General features: G+C 42.4%; 5 protein-coding genes across 7 annotated transcripts; 4 read left to right on the plus strand and 1 right to left on the minus strand.

The window, feature by feature from the left end:
• Positions 1-92: 92 nt before the first annotated feature.
• Positions 93-2586, minus strand: RB195_001597 (uncharacterized protein; the record flags this gene model as incomplete). Of its 2 annotated transcripts, XM_064198463.1 has the most annotated exons (2): positions 93-2303; positions 2569-2586. In XM_064198463.1, the coding sequence occupies 2 exons, from the start codon at positions 2584-2586 to the stop codon at positions 93-95; spliced, it is 2229 nt and encodes a 742-aa protein (XP_064054343.1). The 2 variants fall into 2 exon arrangements, with proteins under 2 accessions (XP_064054343.1, XP_064054344.1); XM_064198462.1 differs by lacking the exon at positions 2569-2586 and having other exon boundaries at positions 93-1949.
• RB195_001598 (uncharacterized protein) lies at positions 2245-5245 on the plus strand (the record flags this gene model as incomplete). 2 transcript variants are annotated; one of them, XM_064198464.1, is made up of 6 exons in its annotated part: positions 2245-2270; positions 2943-3007; positions 3310-3387; positions 4138-4233; positions 4300-4452; positions 5046-5245. In XM_064198464.1, the coding sequence occupies 6 exons, from the start codon at positions 2245-2247 to the stop codon at positions 5243-5245; spliced, it is 618 nt and encodes a 205-aa protein (XP_064054345.1). The 2 variants fall into 2 exon arrangements, with proteins under 2 accessions (XP_064054345.1, XP_064054346.1); XM_064198465.1 differs by lacking the exon at positions 2245-2270 and adding an exon at positions 2657-2715.
• Positions 5246-5875: 630 nt separating this feature from the next.
• RB195_001599 (uncharacterized protein) lies at positions 5876-6169 on the plus strand (the record flags this gene model as incomplete). Its single annotated transcript, XM_064198466.1, has 1 exon — positions 5876-6169. The coding sequence occupies one exon, from the start codon at positions 5876-5878 to the stop codon at positions 6167-6169; it is 294 nt and encodes a 97-aa protein (XP_064054347.1).
• Positions 6170-6313: 144 nt separating this feature from the next.
• Positions 6314-6751, plus strand: RB195_001600 (uncharacterized protein; the record flags this gene model as incomplete). Its single annotated transcript, XM_064198467.1, has 1 exon — positions 6314-6751. The coding sequence occupies one exon, from the start codon at positions 6314-6316 to the stop codon at positions 6749-6751; it is 438 nt and encodes a 145-aa protein (XP_064054348.1).
• A 7060-nt stretch (positions 6752-13811) lies between these two features.
• Positions 13812-17385, plus strand: RB195_001601 (uncharacterized protein; the record flags this gene model as incomplete). The annotated part of the gene is made up of 2 exons (XM_064198468.1): positions 13812-13890; positions 17258-17385. 2 exons carry the CDS (start codon positions 13812-13814, stop codon positions 17383-17385), a joined length of 207 nt encoding a protein of 68 aa, XP_064054349.1.
• Between the last annotated feature and the right edge of the window lie 936 nt (positions 17386-18321).

Consider the following 18321-nt stretch of genomic DNA (forward strand, 5'->3'; position numbering starts at 1 on the left):
AGTCGGAGCTACGAAGACCGGCAAGGTGTTGTGTGCGCCGGTTAAACTTCAGGAGACATCTCTCAAGGGCTCTGTGGGTAGTAAGTAGCTCCCTAGACGTGGCCGCGGGTGTCTGCCCACGTCTCCGCTGCGTAACAGAGCGTTGGAAGGACTGTCGAGTCGAACAGATGGGCACGAAGATCATGGTCCGTCAGTTGGTCCGTAGCTTCCCTGACGGCTGCGAATGCTGCCCATGCTGCTCTCATTCTTCTATTCAGTTCTTCCTTCAAGTCGTTTTCCATGTTCATAGAACGTCCGAGGTATACGTATGACGGAGTTTCCACGATTCGGGAGCCTTCAAGTTGTACTCCTCCGTCCTCGCAGTGCGCGTTCTTCATGAACTGTGTCTTCTTTCTGTTTATTCGTAGTCCTATTCTCTTCCCTGCTTCGTTCAATTCGTTGAGCATCGTTTCTGCTTCATTAGTACTGTTCGAAAAGAGAACGATGTCGTCCGCGAAACGAAGGTTCGAAAGAAATCTTCCATCAACACGTATGCCCCTTTCTTCCCAGGATAATGATTTCATTATCCATTGCAATGCAGCCGTGAACAACTTCGGCGATATAGTATCGTGTTGTCGTACCCTCTTTCCAATGGGTGTGGAGAAGGGGCGGCGGAAAAGCTGTATCCTAGTCGTGCATCGTTCGTAGCAATTGGCTAATGTCCTCACATACGACGCGTCCACACCTTGATCGACCAGCGCTGACAGTATTGCATTCGTTTCTACGCTGTCAAGCTGTTTCTCATAGTCGACGAAGGTTAGAACAAGGGGCAGGCGGTATTCCCGGCAAACCTCTATGACCCTCGACACGGTCTGGATGTGGTCCAAGCAGCTGAACCCTTGGCGGAATCCAGCTTGTTCTTGAGGCTGGGCTTCATCCAGCGTCCTAGATATGCGTGTGAGGATGATCTTGGTGAATACTTTGTATAACACGCTCAGCAAGCATATCGGACGGTAGTTCCGAAGGTCCTCTCGGTCACCTTTCTTATGGATAAGAACGGTTCGCGAGGTCTTCCACTGGTCTGGGATCCTTTCTTTCTGAAGATAGGATGTCATGTGCGCTGCTAAGATTACATGAAGCGGATGGCCACCAGCCCGAAGAAAGTCTGATATAAAATCAGGTCCGGGGGCTGTGCCAAGTTTCATGCTCTTGATAGCGACTCGTACTTCCGAAGGGAGAATCCGTGGTGGAGCTTCGCCAGTGGGGATGATTGGGCTTGACACAGGAGTTGATGAACGGAAAAGGTTCGAGAACCTCTCCGTTATGATTTCCATCTCACGACGAGAAGACGTGCGAGTCCCGTCTTCGCTCAGCAAGGTTGCTAGCGGAATATTATATTCGCGGAGATCCCTGCGGCACTTCTTTAGACTCGTTCTTCTTTGTGCTGCTTCTAGAATCTTCTTCTGCCTGTACTTCAAAAGATCCTCCTGCAACGCTTTTCTGCAGCTAGTGTTTGCTACTAACCGCTCAATGTGCGATGCATTCGGATCAAGCCTCAAAGCCCTTCTTCTTCCTAACAATTCCTTGGTGGTCTTCGAAATTCGATCCAAGTTTGTCGTGCGCGACTTCGAGGCACGTTCAGCACAGGCTCGTAATCCTCTGAGCAGCATCTCGTAGTCCACGTTTGGGTCCTCCTCGATGTGCCAGTCACCTTGGGACAGGGAGTCCTCGAGTACGCAATCGTCGTAGACGACTTCTTTTCTCCTTCGTTGCCGATAGCAGATGTTCTTTTCCATCGTGTGGCTAAGTCGTATTTTCGCACGAAGGAGACGGTGATCAGAACCACTACAAAAGGATGGTACTACTGAGACGTCAAGTAGACACCACCTAAGGTTGGTGAGTATGTGGATCTCCGCACGAGTCGCGCCATTGGGCGATTCCCATGTCCACCGACGATGATCTTTTTTCATGAAAAGAGAGTTCCCATGAAAGAGGCGAGCGGCGGACAACAGCCTGGCGAGACGATTGCCTTTTTCATTCCGGTCCCCTAGTCCAAATCTTCCAATCCTGTGTATCTCTTCTGTGGCCTTTCCTAGTTTTGCGTTGAAGTCTCCGACAACGAATTTGTAAAAGGACTTCTCCTTGTGGACTACTTCCTCCAGCTCCTCGTAAAACGCGTCCAATTCGGAATCATCAGCTGCTGATGTTGGTGAATACCAGTTGATGATACTGATGGATTTTTGGCGCAGAGGGCGGAGGCGAAGAATGGCCAGACGAGGTGACAGGATCTCGTGAGAATCGACGAGGCGGAACTCTTTGGAAAGCTAACTCGGTCTAATCGAACATCATACATCGACTGCTTAAATGTGGATTGCTATGAACCTCTTTAATAATCTTGATAACAACCCAGACAGTAGTTTCCTTTGGGCGGCCACATCTGGGATTTTGCCCGACAACTTCCTACTTTTCCAAACGTTGACAAATTCCAGTAACAGTACTTGGATGAACATTATTGACGGACAAGCCCTTTTTTCTTTTTTGCAGCCGAAGAAATGCCTTTGATAATTAGCTCTTAAATACGTAGAGCACCCTCTTTCTTCTTCCCATACCTGAGCCAGAGAATTTTGTGGGAAAGGTCTGGAACGCGACAAAGGAGAAACAAGAGTGGGCCAAAGTAATGAAAACAATACAAGAACTGAAAAAGTGCTACGCTTTTGTTCGCGCTACGTTCAATAAGTATCTGATATTGCAAGTTTTCCTTCCGCGATTTTCGCCTTTTTTGATAGGAATTGCATTTCTTTTTCATTAATTTTGATGGCGTGCCTCTTACATGCATCCAACAAGGAATATCGGATCTAAAAAAAAATGAAAAATCGGACACACACATACGTTCACTACCTGTATTTGAGTGTACTAGATGAACAGCATGAGTAGTTGGCTTAGTTCACATTCTTCATTTGCAGCAACTGCGATAGCTGCGTCAACAATGAACATTGTGGCTTCTGTGCGTTGAAAGAAGGCAACGCTGGTAAATTTTTCCTGTGTTCACATTTCACTCCTTAAACTTCTTATTTTTTTCTCTTCCTTTCCATTCCATTCCATTTTTCCTTTCCATTTTTCCAACTAAGAACATATTTGAAATATCATTCATTTCCGCATACGTGACTATCTACTACTTTATGAAATTTTTATATATGTTTTGATATCTAGGAATTGCACAAAAAATCCGTACAAAAATTTCATACTAAGCGGAAAATGCGGAACGTTTCTTACGCTTTTTATAATTGCTTTGAAATTTTAGTTTTTCCAAGGGCTACATCGTTGTTCCAGGTTATTGCCTTAAACTTGGAAATCCTGGTCCTCATCCCGTTTCTGGTGTGGGTCCTTGCAAATCGCCTGACGCTATGGGTACGTCTAAGAGTTACATGTCTTAAGCACTCGAAAATTAGGAACTGCGAACTTTTTACGAATGCAAATCTTCTCTAGCATTTCTTCTTCGTTCCCCAGTTAATCAAGTAGCTTGATCTAAAAACTACCAGCTCATCATCGACCAGGAGGTGTTTTTGATATGATTAATTCTGTTAAAAATTGTCTGAAGGCTCCAAGGAAATCGAGAGAAACGCTGGAATCCAAAAAATAATCTTCACTGATGAAAATAAGTTGATTCATCCTTTCCAACTATTGGATATCTCCATTTTCTTAGAGGCAGCATACCACAATCTGGGCTGCTCCGGATTTCAGGTGGTGTATCCGTATACGGGGTCGTAGATTATGGAGACCGGGATGGTTCAGCTCATCTCTCCCTGAATCACCGCAAGCAGCCGGCCTCTGAATACTGTTTTGTACGATGCCTTCTATTGCAGCACGCCACCCTTGCACCCGTAGCGTCCCTTACTGCCTATCGGGGCAGTCCGAATTGGTTTTCGACGAATCGCAGGGCGGAGGCGGCGCAATTGGTGGCGCGTTGCAATGAATGGCGTCGCACGAAGCAGCATTCCGGAGGCGGCTGTTTGCAGTGATGCAGGGACAGATGAACGGAACCACCCCGGTCTCCATAATCTACGACCCCGTTCACGGATACTCCACCTGAAATCCTCACCACCTCAAATCCGTGGTATGCTGCCTTTAAAGCTTCTCCCTTATAATCGTTTATTCCAGGTGATGAATACAGATGGGATCAGCACTCATGCAAAACAACTTTAACGCCAGTTTTCATTGCTATTATGTTATTCTACCTTCTGGCATTTTCCTGCGGTAAGTTACTATTTTCCTCTTCATTTCTTTATGTTATATATTTTATATAGATTGAATCATTTCCAGGATATGCTCCTCTTCCTTGGGTTATGAATGCGGAATTCTATCCGCTTTGGGCAAGAAGTACGTGCGTATCGATTGCCACCATGTGCAACTGGATCTTCAATCTGGTCATCTCCCTCACCTTTATAAGCATTAGTCAAAGCCTACAGAAATATGGTAAGTTCGGTTTATTTTAACGTATGGGTGGGGCAAAAGTTACGAAGAGAACTAATAATTTCCTTATTTTCTGATTTTATTCATAACACAATGATATCGTTATCAGTACGACCAGATGCTGAATTTTTAGTGAGCACAATACAAATTAGCGTATTTTCACAAAACGGTTACTTCCTTGCGTTATAAAGGTGGCTCTTCACGAAGTTGCGCTGTCTCACTTGTGAAATGACTGTGCTCAAGCAGGACGCATGCCGCGGTTGTCTAACTTCTAACGCTTTTCCTATGTAGACAGTGCTAGCAGTCGTAATGTACACAGAAGCTTACAAACGTCAGGAAAGTTTCTAATAATTTTCGCGACCTGCGACTAATGGCGAGCGAATCAGCCGCAGGAAGATCTTCTGAGTTGATCATTCTGAAGCAAGATTTTGAACGCTTGCCCTTCTGCTCTTCATAAAATCCGACGTGAAGTAGAAATGCTCTCGAAGAAAGTTTTTTGGAGAAATTGCTAAAATCGTAGATCTCTTCGTATCTTCTGTTTTTGCTTGAAAAACTAACAACACCTTAATCGAAGGTATAGACCTGATTTCTTCCAGGTGCATATTATTTGTATGCTGGTTTCACTTCAGTTGCGTTGCTATTCATATATTTTTTCGTTCCGGAGACACGTGGGTGTCCTATTGATGAAGTCGAAATGTTGTTTATGAGCAAAGAGGTTCGAGAACGTGCTCTTTCCAAGAAGAGGATAGCTAGAAATGGAAATGATAAAAATATTACAGTAATACAATTGTCTTGAAAATATATGTACAGGAACTACAGGAACCGTGTAGAATGTACTAATAGTTTGGAAAAAGGTGTATCCATAACCTCTATTGTGCTGTTATATGATCTTCGAGTGATTATCAACAAAATTCTCATTTTTCTTCTTTCTCATTCAACTGCATACAGCATTGATGAACATTCTGAGCTATGATATCAATAAAACTTTATGCATGTCCTGTTTGGTGCATGAATAATTGGCAGCATGAAATTTTGCAATTCTCTCGTTGATTTTTCTCCTTTTTTTCTGATACTTCTACTCATTTTACTATGCGTACTCTAAACATGGAGGACAAATCTCATTGTTTTGAAATTTTTTCTTTTTTTATTTCCATTTGCAGAAGAAAAAAAAGGTCCTTGTTATTGTGACCTCAGAAGTTCTACTGGTTAATTAAATGTTCTACACTACAAGAAAAATCTTGGCTTTTACAAGATTAGAACCAAAAAATTTTATTGGATAACGTTTCGGTTAGCCCTTCTTTAAAGCCTGAAATGGGCGATTCATTTCGCAATCTGACTGACAAAATCTCTCCACAACTAACCAGACAAACCCTTAGCCTACTTCTTCAACTTACTAATTACCAACTTAGCGGCTACACTGAAGCCAATGCAACTAGCGTTTCTGGACTTTGAAGCCGCGTTCGACTCTCCTCACCGAGGCCGTCTTCTCAACGCGCTTCGCGCCGATGGAGTACCAGGAAAGTTCGTTCGCTTGCTTGATGACATGAATCAACGAACAACTGCTGCAGTTCGAACACCAGCCGGATGTACAACACCGTTTGAAGTGGTAACTGGAGTAAGACAAGGGGCGGTGGCAGGACCCTTCCTGTTCAATTTCAACGACGACATTATGCGAAGAACAGTCGACCAGTGTCCTGCCGACATTGTATTAGCACCATAAGGGTGCCCCTTGACTGACTTCGAGTACGCCGACGATGTTGTTATATTCGCGGAAAGCAGCACGAAACTTCAGCATTTTGTCAACCTTGTATCGAAGCTGGCTGCAGCCTACGGACTACGCCTACGCCCTGATAAATGCAACCAGATGTGGATCTCTTCGAGACCTCGAACGGGAATCAGGGTGGACGGACAACCGATAGAACTCGTCGATGAGTTCTGTTACCTGGGCTGTATGCTGAAGAACAACGGCAGCTACGAGAGAGATTTTCAGCAAATATGCACTAAGGCCACTTCTGCATTTAACTCCTTAACGAAATGCCTCTGGTCGACCCCCATCACCAACGAAGTCAAGCTGCGAGTTTACCTATCCGCAGTTCGCCTTATCATGATGTACGGATCAGAGACTTGGGCAGCACCATCAACGGTTATGGAGAGGTTTGACTGCACGGAACGAAAGCTGCTTAGACGGCTACTTGGCTACTTTTGGCCTAGGGTATGCCAAAAAGAAGATCTTTACGCAGAAATTGATGTGGTTTACCGGCGGATGACACGTGGAAGATATCAACATCTTGCACCGCCTTAAAAAAAAGCGGCTAAAGTAAATCGTCTTCGCTTCTTTGGTCATATATTAAGGAGACCGGCAGATCGCCTTGTCCAACGAGTTCTGAAGAGTTCGTCGGGTTCGAGCTGGAAGAAGCCACCTAGCCGAAAACGGAAGTTCTGGACTGAGGTGGTAAAAGAGGACCTGAGGACACTCGGCGTGGATAGGCAGTTCAGGCGAGACGTAAGGTTTCGCAGAACATGAAACAGCGACGAATGGATTGATTCTCTGCAAGCTCTCGCAGAAGATCGAGAAGGTTGGGCGGAGCTGTGTTCAAGGACGGCACACCTCGGCGAAGATGCGGGTAATCGCGTCAGGCGATGACATCAGCCCGCCGATTAAGTCAAGTAAGTCATCATGATCTATGTATCAATCAAAGGTCGGGTCCTGGTTAGGCGCTCAGGTGAGCAGTTCTTGCATCAGTGGTTGAGAAAGTAGGCTTAGTGTCTGTCTGTTTAGTTGTGAAGAGATCTGGTCGCTTAGAAAGCGAATCGAATCGCTTACTTCAGGTTCTGAAGAAGCCGATAGAGCCGAAGCCGAAACGCTAGCCAATAAAATTATTTAACAAACTCGTCTTTAGCTAATTAAAAGTCAATACGACATCCTACTATGTATGCCGAGGTTTACTAAAAGTCAAATATTTCGAGAACCATGAAAATTTTACATTGATCCTGTAAGAAGACTCTCGCTTCTATCAATAGCTTCTTCAGGTATCTGAGTTCTTTTATTCTTTCCTGAAATTTGGTTTAGCCCTCTACACATGCGCTGAAGACGTTTCTAGGTCCAAATACGGAGTTCATGCAGCTTCCGTAGATTGGACGAAAGTCCGGTCTCAGATAGTTTCCAAGTCGAGTTTTGTTGTTTCACGTGCAACATCAAACAGTAAGTGGGAAGTTTACGCTGCCACTGTTGGAATAAGCGGATCGCAAGAACTCCTTCGTCTCCATGTATTTTCTCACAGCAAAATTTCCTTGGATGCTCTCTAACTGCTCCATCCGGAAACGTTTATTGCCATATCAGTACAGTCCAAAGACCATCGTAACCATATCCACGCTTATGTTTACCCTATATATAGGAATACGCAAACAATGCTGAATACGTGTTCCTAGCGGTAATGTGAGGCCGTAAAAGCCATACATCTTATCTCGGTGCTGGTCTTTTTCCTCATTTAAACATTCTTCCGTCATAAACATGCCGATCCTCCTGAATACTCCGTTTTGTGAGTGTATGGCAACTGTCAAAATCATTTTTTCGCTTGTTTTTGTTCTTTGACTGTTACAGCTGTTATTATTATCAATTTGATACAAGTATAACTCCACATTTCATTCGGATCTTTCTTGTCCTACTTCAGGGATTACTCTGATCGCTATAAACTATATATATGTGCTCTCTTGATGGAACAATCAACACATGAAAATAAGAGAAAATATTTCAGCAAAAGTACACAGTACAGATGGAAAAATAACCGTCAAATTTACCGAAAATGAACATCTATAAAGACAATAATGCTTATTTGCTCTGTAAACGAGCTGGTTTATCAGGCTCGCATTTAAGTAGACTAAACGAGATTCTCACGATTCCAATACTTACGGCAGAGTCAAGACGACATGAAGCACGGACAGTTGCGCAAGCGGTTACGCTTGAAGTGGTGCGGTGGTTCGTAGCGGTTAGGATCGGGTGAGGACCCTTTCTGCCACCGTTATTGCTGCAATTGGCGATGGTCCCACCTCGATTCCAATCGCTATCTCCACCGCGCCGTTGGGCCCTACCGCGAACGCAGCTTCATGTCGTTTTGACCCGAATGTATTATTTGTATTCTCCGTATTATTAGCTGTAGAAAATAGTGAAGCGAAGACATGAACTGAGAAAGGTAAGAACATGTGCTCTGCAATCACACGATTTCGCTCTATGACCGTATAACAGACCAGTAGCAAGGTCGCAGGTAAGAAAGGCGAGTGCCTTAGGAGGTGGCATGAAAGCACACCCACTCCTATCTATGTTACAGCTTACTAGAAATATGCTCACAGAAATAAGTTTTTTCATTGTTTCTCTCGGTTCTTGTGGTGGGACTTGCCCTCACGCCCTGCCAAAGGAACAAAATCTAAGCAGAAACCTGGCAGACGATACGGCGTACAGTCGGGTCAAAACGACATGAAGACAGTCGCGTTAGCGGCTGCGCTCGAAGCGGTGCGGTGGAAACGGGGATTGGAATCGAGATGGGACCATGGCGAAGTAGCGAGGATCCCTACACGATTCCAATCACTATGCTCCACGGCACCGCTTCGAGCGCAGCCGGCTACGTAACTGTTTGTGCTTCATGTCGTTCTGCTCCTACTATATAGTGCGGTCAAAACGACATGAAGCACGGTGCAGTTGCGTACGCGGCTTCCCTCGAGGCGGTGAGGTAGAGCATAGCGGTTGGGAGCGTACTGGAACCTTTGCTAGCACCGCCCATCGCTGCAGTTTGCAATGGTCCCATCTCGGTCGCAACTGCTGCCTCCACCGCGCCGTTTCGTATGCGTACGCAAATGCACCGTGCTTCATGTCGCTTTGACCCGACTGTACATACGACTGTGATGTGCTGCATGTATACTCAACTCCTATTTTCTTGGAATAGATTGTAAGAGTATTAGTATATAACTTCATAAAATTAGGAACTGAACCTGAACTCAAAAACTGCGAATAAACCATTCTGTGATCCTAAGATTCCTAAGGGAAAGTGTTGTGGCACGTTCTACCTTCAAAATGATTCTTTTTGTTTATATAAGCTTTGTTTTATTGGGCAAAAAGGCAAACACTGGGTTTAATTCTTCGGAAAACTCTAAAAAGGTGGACTTTTTTCAAGAACTGCGCCCATGACAAGCGTTTAACAACCAAGCCGCTCTTTGTTCTACGAATATTTCCCTTCAAGACATTAGAACTAACATTACAGTATTTATGTCACTGCATGTTCCACCAAAAGAAATTGTTTTGTTAGATCACGTTAATTACGGTATGCAAATCACAGACATGTGATCTCCAATAATTTTATCTAGATAAGAATCGATAATCAAAATAATCGATCATGTGCCAAGTAACAATTATCACCGACACAGTGCCCTTGTTAGTTTTTTTTTTGTTTCATGTCATTCATTCGCGATTCTGTTGTTGACTTTTCTTCTGAAGTGATAAAATTTACACAAAACCAGCAGTTTAATAAGCGGTTTCTCCAATAATTTTCTTGATTGCTTCGATTAGAGCAAAGTCTCCGGCTAACTTAACGTCCACACTTTTGCGGGACTTATTCCAGACCTTGTGCTTTTTTTTGTAGAAACTAGTTATGAATGTCGATCATCATCATTTTAATGTTTTCGAAAATAAACAGCCTCACATCAAATTTGTTTCATCATCATTACAGCTGCACTTATACACACACACTCCATTTTCCATTTATCACCTAACTTCAGATAATCATCCCATCACTTCCTTGTTTTTCATTGATTCAAAATCACTTCAGTTAATGTTCTGAGGAGAAAGTATGCTTCCGTGGCGTCAGGAACTCTTCTTTCCTCCAGCGAGCCCAGAAACACTCTGAAAGTTTTTTGTGACCGACATGAAGCATTTTAAAAAAAACTCAATCTCTCCTCCTGTTTTTGTCTGCTAGCCTTGTTCGCTCTGTCGATCCACATCCATGGGGTTCTCACGGTTATTTTACGATTCACCATTTGTCATGTGCTTAAAATGAATCGCTGCGGTTGTTTATAGGATCTCGTGCTAACTTAAATGTTCGTGTACAAATTGCTATTCACATACTTTGTTCTGTTCGTGATTGCTGACATCGATACTTTGACTGGGCACACCAGATTAATTTGGGGACATCAGTAATCAGTGGTGGTCCTGGTTTGCCGCTACAACTTCATTTTTGTGTCACCACTGGAATCAAAGTCGACGTGCTCCCTGCGGCACCTACTTATTTATGAGTCCATCTTAGGTGAAGCCGGCGACGATTTATCTGATTGACCTCGAGATTTAAGATTCAGCATAAGCAGAGAAGTTGACTTTTCCACACCTATTCATCTCTGTGTTGAATATGGTTATTGATTGATGACTGATTAACAAGCTGGAGTTGTTCCAGCTAAATTAGTCGTTTGTATAGTCGGCCCCCGGCGTACAAAGTGACGTGGGCATCAGCTGCACGGGATAGAAATGGGGATACACGTGAGTGCGTTGCGGCGGTCGCGTCGCTTTCACTGGGCTGAACATGTTCGGCGCCGACTATGAATCCTAGCACGTCTATGTGCATATATATATATATATATATATATATATATATATATATATATATATATGTATAATGCTGTAAAATAATTGAGAGCCGCCAATTATCAATGCTTTTGATCGTGTAACACATCTAACCTGTTTCTACCTCATAGTTTTTGCTTAATGCGAGGTAGAAACGTAGCATTTCATGCAAACGTCTTAAATACCCAAATTTCCGCTTCCAAATAGCGTTTAAGCTATTAAAATATTCTACTATATAAGTCTTCAAATTTTTGAAGTACCCTTATCGCACGAAAAGGATAGAGTCATAAAGTGACTATAGAACAGTTTCCGTAAAGTGCAAATTGATAATGATTGTTTCCGATTTTCCTATGCTTCGAAGTGCCTGTGTGAAATGTGTACCACTAGAAAAACACCTACAAAACGCATTGCTACCGCGAGGAAACTTAAAACTCATATCTAGGTTCTCATTAGAGGTAGAACGCATTATAGTCTGAGTGTTTGCAGATTCAACCCACGTACGTCAGTTTTTGTAGTTATCATATCTGAGAGGAGACTTCAAAGAAACAAACTTGAAAAAATCTAAAGGTTGATCTGCTATCAACTTTAATCTCCGGCTTTGGAGCTATTTGAGGATGTGTGAAGAGTATTGCTCTCCTTTTTCATCGTCGAGTTTTTCTTTAACTGTACTAGCCGCTGATCATTTAAAAGAAGCTTAAGTTCCCCTACACTTGTTCGTTTCTGGGAATCACATTCCTATTGCTGGAGCAAAACGACCTGAAGCAGGGCGCAGTTGCGCTCGAAGCGGTGCGGTCGCGAGAGAGCGGGGACTCTTGCTGGCACCTCATCTCAGCGGTTCGCGATGGTCCCACCTCGATCGCAACAGCTGGCCCCACTGCGCCGCTTCGAGCGCAGCCTCCTGCGAACTGCATATGAACTGTAAATGTGACAAAGGCGTCGTCGCCTTCGTTAGAGTCTGAAAAGTAAGATCATTTGTGATGTATCCTCTGAAATGCCTCATTCAGAACAAGTCATCATCAATCATGTATGATCTTTTTTTGCTTCGAAAACGAGTAAGCGATGACAGGAGTGCGAATGTTGACCGAAACGCAAAATTACATTTAGAGAAGCTACTTTTTTGCGTTATTATCATAATTTGATTCTTCTCTTTCGAAAACGTTCGGTAACGACTCCAATCTATTTTTTTTTTTTTGGTTTGTTTCAATATCAAGAGAAAAAAAACAGCTGTGGATCACTTTTGCGTTTCCGGCAACATCACAAATGTTGCGGGAACGCAAAAGAACAGCTGGATAGGCTCCTTATTGAAAATCTTATTATAGTGCGATCTTTTTATAAAAAAGATGGTTAGAATGGGGATTCAAAGGCAGTGATGTGCTAGAGGAGCATTTTCAAATAAAGACTAAATGCGAAGTGCTACTTATGAATTTCGGCAAGAAATAAAACTCATCTCATTCTCACTCAGCTTTTCACTGGTCGATATCCGTTGAAAGATCTCATTTGATGAAATTAGCGCTGCAATTCAAGGATACTCGTTCTTCATTAACTTCCTTCCTCCGTTGATTTTTTTACTAAGTCGCTTTTTCGAGATCCCATTTTTCCCGAAACACCTCAAATATGGGAGGAAACGTCAAGTAAATTCAAAAAAAGCTACCGGGAATATGAACTCTGCAGTGCAAACTATTCTGGATGTTCTCTGCAGTGGTTAGTTTTCTTCCGATCACTTGATTATGGTTACCAAATTTGCGAAAAATAATGTAAATGAAGAAATACAAAGCCTTGTAGGGGAAAACGTCAGCTGATTTCCCGGCTGTAGCCCACACCAGCATTTCGCTGAACTTTGAATGTAGGTGCAGAAACTGGTATGAGTAGGATATGATTCATTTCTCAAATTTGATTCACAGAGTCCTGGGGTCGGGTTTTGTTTGTTAAGAGTTTGATTTGGTTCTAAACGCATTTCTTGATTATTCAGAACACAAGAGAACGATGACGCTGATCCATTGCCAAGCGATGAGCGGTGCTACCGTCAACGTCATTGTGTAGCGCACGAAATCAGTAGCGGCCGCTTACTCACACACATTCGGGGTGTTTTGTTTAAAGGTATCAACCCACGAATCTGAGGTGGTGCAGATTTCAGGTGGAGTATTCGTATACGGGATGGGAGACTACGGAGAGGGAGGTGATTCCGTCCATTTCTTCCTAATTGCCGTAAAAAACGGCCCGGAAGATGCGGCGCCGCACAAGACTGGCGCGCTCCAATCGAACCCCTTGTGCAAAATGGTGCGTCAAAACGAATGAAACCGTATCTTCTGGGCCGTTTTTTACGACAATTAGGAAGAAATGGACGGAATCACCCCCCTCTCCGTAGTCTCCCATCCTGTATACGAATACTCCACCTGAAATCTGCACCACCTCAAATTCGTGGGGTGATGCCTTTAACGTGAATAAGGGGGATAGTACATTGATTTTTCAAATCAACATGGAAACCAATCCTTTGTTGTTTGTTTCTAGCAAAGAATATTAATTGTAGCAATGAACATAAACAGTAACAATTTTGTGGTGCTCCGAGTATGTGCGGGTGTCATGACAGGTTGCATAGTTTCCTGGAAAGACCCTGTCACGTCTGCCTTTCAAAAACAGCCTAGCTATGTCAAACCACTTCTATTTTCTAACCTATAAGTGTACATTGGGTTCACTAGGGATTCAAGATGCAGCGGCCGGCATACTACGATGTACATAATGCATGCAGATTTGAAGTAGTGGAATGAAAGAGCTCACAGGAGTGCAACGGGTTTATGGTGACATCAGGATCAAGCCCTGTGGGCACTTGCGACATGTATTAGGTTGGTCCGAAAGTCTTGCCTCAAAATTTACTTTTCGATCCAGACTTTTAGAGGTCTTGAATTGAATTGTTTTGGCAGTTGATTGTGGTGGAATGCCGTGGAAGCTTACACCAGAGGAGTAAGCTATGTATTAAAGGCGCAGATTTTACTGGAATTCAACCATGACCAATAAAACGAGGTCAAGTTTGAACCATCGTGTACTACACTTGGGTGTAGCCGTACAAGCGTCTACAAGCTTTGGGTTGCAAAAAAGTGATGTCGATTTGGGTCCCCACGACTTGAGTACCTCGGAGCTGGCAACAAGAACGAGTGTGTCTTTGCTTTTGCGCCCACACAGGCAGGACTTTCTCCGCGAAATCATTACAGGGGATGAAAATCGGGTGTTGTATGTCAATCATACATGGCAGAAAAGTTGGCTCTCTCGTGGCGAGTTATTTCCAAAAAAGTCGGGATGAGGATTTTACAAAACGATTTTTTGCTCTGTTTTTGGTGAGATTCCAAGGAGATGCTGTACTATGAACTCCTTCCGTCTGAGTGCACCTCCTCAACTTCAGCAACTGACGGACACAGTTCGCCTGAAGCGTGAGAAATTTGGTCATGCTGCTCTACTTCATGACAGTGTTCGAACTAACTTGGCGAAACTAACTCCTCAAAAACTACCGAGCATGGTTTGAAATTCTTCTACACCCTCCGTATTCTTCTGACTTGGCGCCATCTGACTACCATTTCTTTCGCGCACTGAAGCTGCATCTACAAGAAGAAAAAATTCGACAATTAGAAAGGGCTGGAAAATGAGATTTTGCGTTTCTTCGACTTGCAGCGGTCAGAATTCTGGACTTCTGGAATTGATAGTCTAGCGAAGCGTCGTACATGTGTAGTGGATCATGATGGTCATTATTTTGTTAATTGATATGTAGCAACAATGAAGTTGGAATGGTTTGAAAAAAGTGTGGATTTAAGTGGAAGAATTTCGCACCATCCATACTCTCACACCTTCGACGGGGTGGATCTTTGAAGAACGAGCGGATTTCAATAGAAGGAGCCATATCTTCCATATTGCTAAACCCTGGGACATGGGTTCCTGTTACAAGGACCACAAGGCACGCCACATACTGCATACATGCACAACACGTACACAAACGGAACGCTGGTGTCAAATCGACAGGAAGCCCGATTTAATTGGGTATACGGTTGAGATAAACATGAAACCCTCGCTGGCTCCAACTGGACTGTAGCGAAGAGTAAGGGTACCACAGCGCCACTCCACGTGCGACGCACCGGTACCAGGCTTCAGGTCGCGTAGACCCGACTATCTGGTCAAGAGTACGTCTTAAGGAAATAATAATGCTAATAATAATTAAAAGCACAATCACTCAAGTAGAAATAACCTTCTCCTAAATCAACAATCAATCTTCAGAACTTTGAAAAAATAAAGCTTTCAAAACCACAGCAAAGAACAAAAGAAGTGTTGTATCTCGACCTCTTTATTTATATATTTCTAAATTTTCTAATTCAATGTGAAAATTTGCCTTTTCGTCCCTTTACACAGCTTTGAAGCGCAAATAAATTATTGTAGTAAAACTGATTTGAGTACACCTTATCTTATCTCACTCTCTTCTCTTCACAGACCTCACCACAGATTTCCTGGCCAAGTTCTGCCTTCTACAATACTTTTCCTCGCTCCGTGAGAAGAATACTTCGTTCTTCGATCATTCTCTATTTTTTTCTTAACCAAATGCCGCGCTGTTTTGTTCTCTACGTAGATTCCATACCCCACACAAACTTTCAAAACACGTCGTCGTAGGTGTAAGTAAAGCTACTCGTTATCCTGAACGCTGATTTGTTTGACTCTCTGCCGATTCTCTGGAGGAAAGCAGGAGGACTCAAAATATTTGCTGCCATCGTTCTTCGATGCTTAGTAATGCGAAAATCCAATATTTTCTCTTTATGACATTGATTTTCGATTGTTTCTATTCAATTTGTAAGAGCATTTTATTCTTCAGGAAGATCTAGGGTAGAGGAAATCCAATAGACGTCCAAGTTTTTGACATTCACTTTGTAGACAATTTTAAGTGATCTTTTTTCCGTGTATAAATTACGTTTTCCCCACCACGTCGTTTTCTTTGTTCTTAAGAAGCCATTATATCCAGTCATTTCTTGTTTGTTTTCGTTTCTTATAAATAATAATGGAATGATGGATGAATAATGCCGATAACGACTAAGGAATGAGCGAATGATCGAATAAATGATAGGCAATAGATGAGCAAAGAGTTTCGCACACATTTGGCGTAAATTCTCCATTTTGTAACATATTTTGAACTGCCCATCAAAGCACACTACAGTGTCCTAGGCGGCAATTTCTTATCATTAACATCTCCATAAAACAACTTTTTTTAATTTTTAAAAAGCTAAATAACGATTTACATGATTCACGCTATGCTCTATGGATTAACGATGGAACGAAGTCTAACGGCTTTTCGTGGTATATTTTTTAACACCGAATGAGAAGTTTTACTCCTTTGAGGTTCTACGTAGAAATTAATTTCAAAAAAGAGAGTTGCCCAAAACCTATCCCTTTAGTGTCCCCAAGCGCTTGAACAGAACAAAGTATTGGAATAAGCTTTGCAGGAAGAAAACCGCCGGAGAAGTAATTAGCTGCTACCAGGGATTCGGGGGCAAAATATAAACATGAAGATCAACATGTATAAGAATAAACATTTGATGCAAATATAAATCAAAGTGAAAAACCACATGGTCGCCTTACCCACTGGATGTCAAATTTTGCAGCTCACAAACAAATGATAATTGCTAGTGCGTAATCCAACTGCTCATGACAGCAATCATGAAACTCCCACACTTGTTCCTTATTTATTGATTCGTTCTGCTTGATATGAAAAGCGAATATGCAAAGCCTCTGTTTTCCTCCTCATTTTCATAACCTGTTATTTGAGTCGTCGATTTTGGATTTCGTCGAATTTTTTTGAGAACTGTAACCCCCAGAAAAAAACAATTTATTAGTTCTCTCTGGACACACGTCTCCACATTTTTACATCTGCACCTGAACTGCTGCCGTTCTTTTTCTTCGTTGCACTCTATGTAGCTAAATCACCGCCTATATTCTCATTGGACACTTCTGTTTCTTCCTCTTTGAGGGCAGTTTCTTTGAAGGATATCTGCTACTACTCATCATACTTTTCGTTTGTTTCCACTTCCGACTATTTAGCGCCAAGAGACATAAATGCAGTGATCAAAAAGGAAAATAACATCAAATAGCTTCTTTGATAACTCTTTTGTGATATAATTTTTACTAGTTCTACACTATTTGATTACTTCATGCGAAAAATCTCATTTCATGTTTGTCTCCTAGGATCGCATATGAATTGGAAGAGGCTGACAGCTGGAGACGAATACACAGAAGAATGTTTGCAAATCCTTATACATTTTTCTCTAAAGTCCTCTTTTACACCGGGATTCGATCGCGACATTTCGTTTTGAAATCAATACAATAAACTGAACGTTGGTTTCATTGCACATCTCTTTCTGCTTTCTAGTTGTGTTTAGTTCAAATATATGGGTTTCAAGCATGAGATGAACATGTGGGGGATGCAGAAGAAGAATTTTCAGATTTGGGACCCCAAGTAAAACTAACGAAAGAAGTCTTCTGCAGCAAGAACTAGAAATAAGATAGGGAATCGAAAAATAAGTGGAGTTCCAAGAATTCACATAGTTATATAAGTTCTTCGGCTCAACAACTTAGCGAAACTGGAATAAGTTAGTAAAGAGTATAATGGAAACCCTTCGGAAATGTGCTAATCAAATCTTTGAATTCGATCATTACCCTTTTTCACGAGCCTCCTGGCACCTAAGCACTGGATTGGATTATGTGGCTGCAACGAAATGCAAAATTTGTTGGCGTCAACGATTCCCAGCCAGGGTGGTCACTGAACAATGAATGGTTCAGTCACATTCTGTTTTGTCTGAATTTTGAAATCAACCCGTGATTCCTATGATCTCATCATCTCATCCGGCACTTATTCCTAAATAAATTCAAAATTCCAATTTTGATGTCATTCTATTCTGATTCTTTTCTGTTATGTACGACAACACTATAGAATATTGCTACGAAAGGAAATTTTTTGATTTTTCCTTGCAACAGAACAATAAAGGCATTTTTCTTTGAGAAAACAACCCCTCTTGCACCTTCATTGTATGTAGTGTTCCCGCTCCTGCAAAAAAATGTAGATATTTGTTCTCTTAAATGCACAATAATCTGTTGAGGTAAAAAAATTAAAAGTAAACTTTCGAGGAGATTCTGACAGAACTAGACGACGATTTTGACCATTTCTATACAAGTCGGAAGAAATTAGAGTACAAATGTGACTGGTTCTATCCAAAAGAATTTAGAATATTTTTGATTTCAGATCTAATACG

This window comes from Necator americanus, chromosome IV (genome assembly GCF_031761385.1).
Source record: "Necator americanus strain Aroian chromosome IV, whole genome shotgun sequence".
In the NCBI taxonomy this organism is placed as follows: domain Eukaryota; kingdom Metazoa; phylum Nematoda; class Chromadorea; order Rhabditida; family Ancylostomatidae; genus Necator; species Necator americanus.